Raw genomic sequence first — 8,698 nt, forward strand, 5'->3', positions numbered from 1 at the left:
AGAGGGAAAGTGAGAAAGCAAGCCGCCAGGTCTGGGACTCAAACCATGGTCGGTCATGTGAGAGTCCAGCACCTTTAACCACTATGTCACCTGTCGGCCCCTGTATCATTATTTTTAGTAGAAAAGGTTCCCAGGACCAGCCTATGGCCTGGTGGTTACAGGAGCTGGATCCCACATGGCCAACCATGAAATCCCAGTCCTGGATCAGTGGCTTGAGAAACACCAGGCATGTATGTGTGCCCAAGATCCCCAAGGGAAGAGATGATAGACAAGGGATTGTGGTATGGCCATACCCCATCGAGAGTGCTTTCTCCCTCTCCCTCTCCCTTTTCCTCTCCCTCTCCCTCTCTCTCTCTCTCTCTGGTGAGTGCACACACCCGCTGGCAAATTAAAAAAAAAAAAATCCTAAGGAAAGGAATTCTCCAACCACTTGCTTCCCCCACTCCACTGAGTCCTCACTAGAGAACTGTGCTGCGACGTGAATCGGGTGTCTCGATTGCTCCACAAGTAACAGCTAATTTAGGGACTGAATTAAGAAAATTATTCAAATAGACCTTGTATTGTTGGAACATTTCGTACTGTAGCCACGCTGTGTACGTGCAGTATTACTGGGCTCTGAGACACAACTGAACTGGGCACGTGTGTATGGGCAGCTGCAGGAAGGCGGGGCCCACTGAGGTGCCCTGTGTGGTCCCCAGGGTTTGCTGGTAAATGTTGGTGACCACTGCTAACAGTGGGTTCTCCTAGCACCTTTCAAATAAACTAAAATGATAAAAACTAAATACACACAGTGCCTATTGGGAATATAGCACCGGTAGTGCATAAAAGGCTGCCCCTGTGAATCCTAGCTTGTCTCCTCAGAACTCCCTCCCACCCCACCAGCCACGCCCGAGGGTTCTCAGCCCTCCCTCCAATGCCGGCCAGACACCTTGTTCCTCCGTTCATTCCCCTCTCCTTGTGCCCGAGGAATCCTACCGCTTTCCCTGGAGGGGCAGGCAAGGGGCAGGATGTGCCTTCCTCCCTAACCAAGGGAGACTTCCCTAGGACCCTCTGGACTAGCCCAGCTGCAGCTGTCCCAGCTCTGTTCAGTGGCACCGTCCTGTGCAGCCCTTGGGCATCTCAAATGTCTGTAACCTTTGAAGAGTTTGCTTGGGAAAGTTATTTTTAATGCTGGCCTGAGGAGCCCTCTGGGGTACATCTAGATTGTTCTAGCAGGGACCTTTTCCTAGACCATCCCAAGAGGTAAGAAGATGAAACTGGGTTTTTTTGTTTGTTTTTGTTTGTTTAGTTTGCCATAGGGGACATGTGTTTGCGGGGGTTGGGAGGGAGAGGAAGAGAGGGTAAGTGAGAAATCAGCCCCAGCAGGATAGTCATATCACAGTCTCATCTCCATTCTCTAGGGATTTGGGGCACACATGCACATGCCCCCAGAGTGCTCTTCAAGCTGCTGGGTCAGGGGCTCAAACTGCATAGCCAGCCATATAGGATCCAGTTGCCTTAAACATCACACCACTGGCTGGTCCACAGCTGCAATTCTTTCCTTTCTTTCTTTTCTTTCTTCCTTCCTTCCTTCCTTCCTTCCTTCCTTCCTTCCTTTCTTTCTTTCTTTCTTTCTTTCTTTCTTTCTTTCTTACTTACTTTCTTTTAAGAGAGATTTTTGCTATAGAGCCATGCCCTCCCCAGAGAGACAGAAAGAGAGAAATCAACCCCCAGGGAGGATAGCCATGCTACAACCCCTTCTCCTCCTTGGGATTCTCTTCTTGGGATTTTGGGCACGCACACATACATGCCCAGTGTGAGTTTCAAGCTGCCAGGTTTGGGACTCAAACCACAGTCAGCCATGTGGGAGTCCAGCAACATAACCATTACACCATCTGCTGGTCCCACAACTGCAATTCTTAATCCTGTAACAAACTGCTCCTCCAACATTGGACCTGTCGATTCTATTTGTTCCCTGGGGAAAAAAATCAGGATACTCATGTCCTTGTGACCTGGGTCTGGGGCCCTAAAGCTCCCAGTCCACTGTCACTTCCACATATGAGGCCCCTCACCCTGGTACATATCCTACTTCTCCTTGGCTCTTTCTCTACTTCTTTCCGGATAACTTTTCCACTCAATCTCCAGCTCCTCTCCCCAGACCTGGGTCCCTCAGGGGGAGTGGCCCATTTTGCCTCTATTAGAAGTAATAGGGTGGAGGTGGCTCTCTCAGAGCAGGGTGGAAAGGGGGTGGTCTTGGGGCCAACCCAGCTACAAACCCTCTGTTTCCAAAGGATGAAGAGAGGGGAGCTCTTTGACTACCTCACTGAGAAGGTCACCTTGAGTGAGAAAGAAACGAGGTGAGGGTCCGTGTGTCCTCTCTTCCCTCCCTTCCCCAACTCCTAGTGCCATGGGCACCAAGGTCTCAGAGGAGACGCAGGGTGCTCTTGTCCGGGCTAGGCGTGTGTGCAACTGACTCTAGAGACCTTGCTCCTACTTGGCTCAGTCCAGACGGCCCCAGCCTGTCCCGAGTCCTCCCTCACCTGCAGTGTGGCTAAGACCTGGGCTTTGGCGTCCCACCTGGCACCTGCCCTGGCAGAGTAGAAGAGACCGTGTCTACTCCACCCTAGGAAGATCATGAGAGCCCTGCTGGAGGTGATCTGCACCTTGCACAAGCTCAACATCGTGCATCGGGATCTGAAGCCCGAGAACATCCTTTTGGATGATGACATGAACATCAAGCTCACAGACTTTGGCTTCTCCTGCCAGCTGGAGCCTGGGAAGAAGCTGCGAGGTCTGGTAACAGGGCCGCAGCCCGTGGCAGGGGTTCAGGCTCTCTCGTCAGTTCCCCAGGAATGGGGTTTTTCCCCTCCCCCCTGCCTCAGAATGAAAACCCTACCATTTCAGGGTCTAGGTGCCTCTTCAGGAGAGTCCTCTTCCCAGAACTAAACTAAGCCAGGTTCCCATTGCCCTGGTTCCAGGCCAGAATGACTACGAGTGACAGGACACCACTGGGTCCCAGGCTGGCTCCCTACACTAGGAGCCAGTACCCTGCCCTGCCCTGGGCCTTGAGGTTGGCCAGTGCTGGGAGTCCAGCCCAAGCTGTGATTCCGTTCCATGTTCACCGCTTCTTTGGACTTCCTGTTGAGTGCCACCTACTGACCTGTCCTGGTAACTATTCCTGCAGAGGTCTGTGGGACCCCCAGCTACCTGGCCCCTGAGATCATTGAGTGCTCCATGAATGATGACCATCCGGGCTACGGGAAGGAGGTGGACATGTGAGTGGATGGTGGAGGGTGGGGGGTGGAAGAAGGAGGAAGGGGCCCCGACTAGGCTGGGAAGGGGAGAAAAGAATAGGAGCTCTAGCCGGGCCCTCGCATGTCCCTCCCCTGCCCACCGGCTGGGTGCCCCAGGTGGAGCACAGGGGTCATCATGTACACCCTGCTGGCTGGCTCCCCGCCCTTCTGGCACCGGAAGCAGATGCTGATGCTGAGGATGATCATGAGTGGCAACTACCAGTTCGGCTCGCCTGAATGGGATGACTACTCGGACACCGTGAAAGACCTGGTGAGGTTATCTACTGCTCCTGGTTCAGGTGGGGAGGAGAGGGCAACAGGAGGGAAGCACACTGTGCCACTGGATGGAGGAGCCTGCAGGGGACACCCCGTCTTTCCGTGTCCTCTCAGGTTTCTCGCTTCCTGGTGGTGCGCCCTGAGGGCCGCTGCACGGCTGAGGAGGCCTTAGCACACCCCTTCTTCCAGCAGTACGTGGTGGAGGAGGTGCGACACTTCAGCCCGCGGGGCAAGTTCAAGGTACTGGAGGGTCCCTAACCCAGGCCCTGGGTGGGTGCTGCTGGCCCAGGCCTCCAGCCCCTGGCTAGGGGCCCTCACGCCCTCTAGGGCTTCCAGAGCACTTGCCCCTCACCTCCCACACACCCACGACAGGATCAACTTCCGGCTTCAGGGAAGGCAGATGATGCAGGTGGGGCAGGAAAGGAGACACGCTAGGAAGGGCCCAGAAGGTACCTAAGGTTTCGTGGTAGACAAGCTCAGGGCCTCCCAGTGCTGGAGGGGCAAGGGCTGCAGGGGAGCAGGGCTGCCAGCTCAGGGGTTCCGGGTCCTGGCCTTCTGCAGGTGATCGCTCTAACGGTGCTGGCGTCAGTGCGGATCTACTACCAGTACCGCCGGGTGAAGCCAGTGACAAGGGAGATAGTCATCCGGGACCCCTACGCCCTGAAGCCTCTGCGCCGGCTCATCGACGCCTATGCTTTCCGCATCTACGGGCACTGGGTGAAGAAGGGGCAGCAGCAGAACCGGGCTGCCCTCTTCGAGAACACACCCAAGGCCGTGCTGCTGTCCCTGGTTGAGGAGGACTACTGAGGAGCTGGCAGGCGGGGGAGGGCGGGGGACTGGCGGGGAGGGGAACCACAAATGCCAGGCAGGGCAGCAAGCCAAGGGTGGGCCTCTGTGCAGGTGCAGCACTTGGCCCTGGCCAAGAATTTCTGTCCCTGGAATCGAAGCTACTGTCCCCTCTCAAAGGCCTTGCACCAGGACTGGGTGTCCCATCACACAGTGACAAATGCAGTCTGGGCCAGGTCCTGGCAGTGAGGAGGGAGACCATGCTTGGTTCGAGAACTGGCAGCCCTCCTGCTCCTCCACTACCCGATGTGCTGCCATCTCAGTTACTGTTCTCAGAAGGCCCAGAGTTAACGATGGAGTTAGAGGCCCACCATGAGGATAAGACAGCGAAATGCCTGGGGTATACAAGCACGGGACTTTCACTCACCTCACTGATGACACTCAGTGACACCATGGGCGGTTACTCTCCAGGGACATGTTTTCAGAAGCACACAGAAGCCCTGACATTCTTAATAGAGAAGAAGCTTCTGATATTTGTCTTTCTGGAGTATTATTTACTTTGTGACTCCTACAATGCATAGGTCCACCTGGTAAATCTTGTCTTCTTTCTTAATTACCAGAGGGTGCATGCACTTGCGAGAGAGAGAGAGAAGCACTACGCCCTGCCGCCGGCCATGGGGTGTGGTCATGCTGTGATCACATCTCCTCCACTTCTTGGTCCCACAGGGATTTGGGGCACACACATGCAACAATGTTTTTCAAACCATGGCGATCAGGATTCAAACCAGAGTGGGTCATGTGGGATCCAGCTCCCTTAACCATTAGTCCATGGCCCACCTGGTAAATCATCTGGTTCTCCCAGACCCCTTTAAGTCTGACATTATTCTTTTTTAAAAATTTTTTTGAGAGATTTTTGCTATAAGGCTCACTGGAGAGACAAAAGTTGAGAAATCACCCCTTAGTGGGGATGGCCCTGACGCAATCCCTTCTCCTCCATTTTCTTCTTGGGATTTTGGGCACACGAGCACATGTACCTGGCATGAGTTTCAAGCCGCTGGGTCTGGAACTTGAACCGTGGTCAGCCACGTGGGAGTCCAGCACTTTAATCACTCTGCTACTTGCTGGTCTTGATTTTTTAAAAAAAATTTATTTATGATAGAGCATGTGTGAGTACACGGGAGAGGAAAAGAGAGAGATGAGCACCTCTGCAGAGTCTGGTCATGCCATGATCCTCCTCCAGCCCTCCAGCCCACTGGATGTGGCACTTGCACATGTGTGCAGCGTGTTTCAGGCTGCCCAAATGGAGGATTTAAACCAGAGTTGCCATCTGGGATTTGGCTTCTCCTGAGCAACACATTATCACTTGCCCTGGAGCTAGCCCTGACACTGCTTTAAAGAGCCCACCTGTCTGTATTTTACAGGGGTGGAGATCGGGTCCCTTAGGAGGAGAGAAAACACTGCTGATGAGGCAAGAAGAGAACATGTCCCTTCTATAGTAATTTGCTGGGAATACAGAAAGAACAGGGGGGTTCTTTCTTCCTTCCTTCCTTTTTTTCTTTTTTGGGGAGGTTTTTGCTATAAGGTGCATGCACTTGCCAGAAAGACAGAGAGAGACAGAGACAGAAAGCAAGAAATCACCCCCCGGGGGGATGGCCACACTGTAATCCCTTCTCCTCCATTCTACTCTCAGGATCTTGAGCACGCATATACACGCGCCTGGCTTGAGTTTAAGCCACTGGGTCCGGGACTCGAACCGTGGTCAACTATATGGGAATCTAGCGATGTAGCCATTATGCTAACTGCTGGTCCCAAGAACAGGGGAATTCTGCCTTGAGGCAACACTGAATCAGGCATGAGAGAGGGGAAGGAAGCAGAAGCACTACGCCCTGCCGCCGGCCATGGGGTGTGGTCATGCTGTGATCACATCTCCTCCACTTCTTGGTCCCACAGGGATTTGGGGCACACACATGCAACAATGTTTTTCAAACCATGGCGATCAGGATTCAAACCAGAGTGGGTCATGTGGGATCCAGCTCCCTTAACCATTAGTCCATGGCCCACCTGGTAAATCATCTGGTTCTCCCAGACCCCTTTAAGTCTGACATTATTCTTTTTTAAAAATTTTTTTGAGAGATTTTTGCTATAAGGCTCACTGGAGAGACAAAAGTTGAGAAATCACCCCTTAGTGGGGATGGCCCTGACGCAATCCCTTCTCCTCCATTTTCTTCTTGGGATTTTGGGCACACGAGCACATGTACCTGGCATGAGTTTCAAGCCGCTGGGTCTGGAACTTGAACCGTGGTCAGCCACGTGGGAGTCCAGCACTTTAATCACTCTGCTACTTGCTGGTCTTGATTTTTTAAAAAAAATTTATTTATGATAGAGCATGTGTGAGTACACGGGAGAGGAAAAGAGAGAGATGAGCACCTCTGCAGAGTCTGGTCATGCCATGATCCTCCTCCAGCCCTCCAGCCCACTGGATGTGGCACTTGCACATGTGTGCAGCGTGTTTCAGGCTGCCCAAATGGAGGATTTAAACCAGAGTTGCCATCTGGGATTTGGCTTCTCCTGAGCAACACATTATCACTTGCCCTGGAGCTAGCCCTGACACTGCTTTAAAGAGCCCACCTGTCTGTATTTTACAGGGGTGGAGATCGGGTCCCTTAGGAGGAGAGAAAACACTGCTGATGAGGCAAGAAGAGAACATGTCCCTTCTATAGTAATTTGCTGGGAATACAGAAAGAACAGGGGGGTTCTTTCTTCCTTCCTTCCTTTTTTTCTTTTTTGGGGAGGTTTTTGCTATAAGGTGCATGCACTTGCCAGAAAGACAGAGAGAGACAGAGACAGAAAGCAAGAAATCACCCCCCGGGGGGATGGCCACACTGTAATCCCTTCTCCTCCATTCTACTCTCAGGATCTTGAGCACGCATATACACGCGCCTGGCTTGAGTTTAAGCCACTGGGTCCGGGACTCGAACCGTGGTCAACTATATGGGAATCTAGCGATGTAGCCATTATGCTAACTGCTGGTCCCAAGAACAGGGGAATTCTGCCTTGAGGCAACACTGAATCAGGCATGAGAGAGGGGAAGGAAGCAGATTTAGAAATTGTTAGCAAACTACCTTTCAGAGCACTCTGTTCTAACTATTTGGGTGTTTGGCCCCTATGTTGTTAATTCCTGACCTCCAAATATATAGCCAGTTCTCAGCTGTGCTGAGGGTGGGGGACTCTGCAAGAGGCAGTGGCACCCTCCTCTGAGATTAGGGTCCTCTGCCCTGATGAGAGGTGCCAGCCACAGAGGGAGGGTGCGGGGAAAGGAGGTCGTTGCTGAGGCTGAAGTCGAGGAGCGTGGCACGAGTTCAGCTGTGTTTGGAATATGGCCAAGTTGTGGCCTAGGTACTTGTCTCGTGTCTCTAGTGGCCGCTCACAGCTCCTCAGGCGGTCGGCCTGCGCTGGAAGCACAGCGGAAGCCTAGGTTGTCTGAGGCTGAATCTGGAGTGTTGCCCATCCTGCCAGCAGAAAAGGGGAGAGAGAATGGACATTTGTTGAGAAAGGGGCCTTTTAGGCTTTGCCCGACCCCCCGGGGCCTGCCATGGTCTGGTGCGGCTGAGGATTGGGGAGGGTGGTCTGGGAAAAAGCCTGGTGTGAGGGCAGATCCTGAGCAAAGGGACAAGAGGAACCTGGGACAGAGCAGAAGTGAGAGTGGCCCTGAGAAACTGCAGTGGAGGGCAGGAAAGACGGGGATGAGTGCCTTCTACTACCATGAGCATAAATTAGTGAAAGGAGTCTGTCAGAAAGAAATGAGGCCACCACCGCGCTAGTGAGAACCGCACACTCTGCAAAGGACGCTCCCAGCTGCTCTGGATCCTGGCAGGCAGGATCTGCTGACCATGTAGGGACTCTGAATCAGGCACTTGAAAGACAGGCGTGTGTTGCCCAGGCCAAGCACTGCTTCAGTGACAGGGCAGAACAGTGGCAAGCCGTTTCCTGGTGCCCAGGCCAGTACTTTCCCCACTATTTTGTCCTGGAAAGGGAGATGAGGGAGATCCACAAGGTTCAATGTGTCAGAGAAACACCTGAGGCCACTGAGACAGTGGTCTCCCTATGGGGAGTCTACAGGGCTCTCCCATCAGGTGCCGCCACTAACCACCTGTGTGAAACGAGCAGGCCTCGGGACCTCATGAGCCTCTTTCTCTTGGATTGTAGAAAAAGTGGGTTTTGTGTGCTGACCAGTGTTTCGAGCCCACAATTCCACAGCCCCGGGCAATGACCCGCTGATGCAGCCATCCCACTTCCCTCCCTCAGCCGACCTACTGTGAGGACAAGAGGAGAGACCCACATAGTTAAGATGCCAGACAGTCTCC

The 8,698-nt window shown here is 53.2% G+C and overlaps 2 protein-coding genes across 4 annotated transcripts in view; one reads left to right on the forward strand and one right to left on the reverse strand.

Moving 5' to 3' along the window:
* PHKG1 (phosphorylase kinase catalytic subunit gamma 1) overlaps positions 1-5,116 on the forward strand; it is a 12,014-nt gene extending 6,898 nt beyond the window's left edge. The window contains exons 5-10 of one of the 2 annotated variants that reach the window (XM_006148091.3): positions 2,271-2,336; positions 2,607-2,770; positions 3,164-3,254; positions 3,390-3,543; positions 3,663-3,788; positions 4,110-5,115. In XM_006148091.3, the coding sequence (XP_006148153.1) occupies positions 2,271-2,336; positions 2,607-2,770; positions 3,164-3,254; positions 3,390-3,543; positions 3,663-3,788; positions 4,110-4,355 (847 nt within the window). In that variant the 3' untranslated portion in view covers positions 4,356-5,115. Of the gene's footprint in view, positions 1-2,270; positions 2,337-2,606; positions 2,771-3,163; positions 3,255-3,389; positions 3,544-3,662; positions 3,789-4,109 lie in introns of both variants that reach the window. The other variant, XM_006148092.3, reaches the window with a different exon arrangement.
* Positions 5,117-7,296: 2,180 nt separating this feature from the next.
* Positions 7,297-8,698, reverse strand: part of SUMF2 (sulfatase modifying factor 2) — an 18,322-nt gene continuing 16,920 nt past the window's right edge. For both annotated transcript variants that reach the window (XM_006148093.3, XM_006148094.3), the window contains one exon: positions 7,297-7,843. In XM_006148093.3, coding sequence (XP_006148155.1) covers positions 7,759-7,843 — 85 coding nt within the window. In that variant the 3' untranslated portion in view covers positions 7,297-7,758. The remainder of the gene's footprint in view (positions 7,844-8,698) is intronic.

The sequence above is a fragment of the Tupaia chinensis genome, unplaced genomic scaffold, assembly GCF_000334495.1.
Source record: "Tupaia chinensis unplaced genomic scaffold, TupChi_1.0 Scaffold000231_1, whole genome shotgun sequence".
NCBI classification, from domain to species: Eukaryota; Metazoa; Chordata; class Mammalia; order Scandentia; family Tupaiidae; genus Tupaia; species Tupaia belangeri.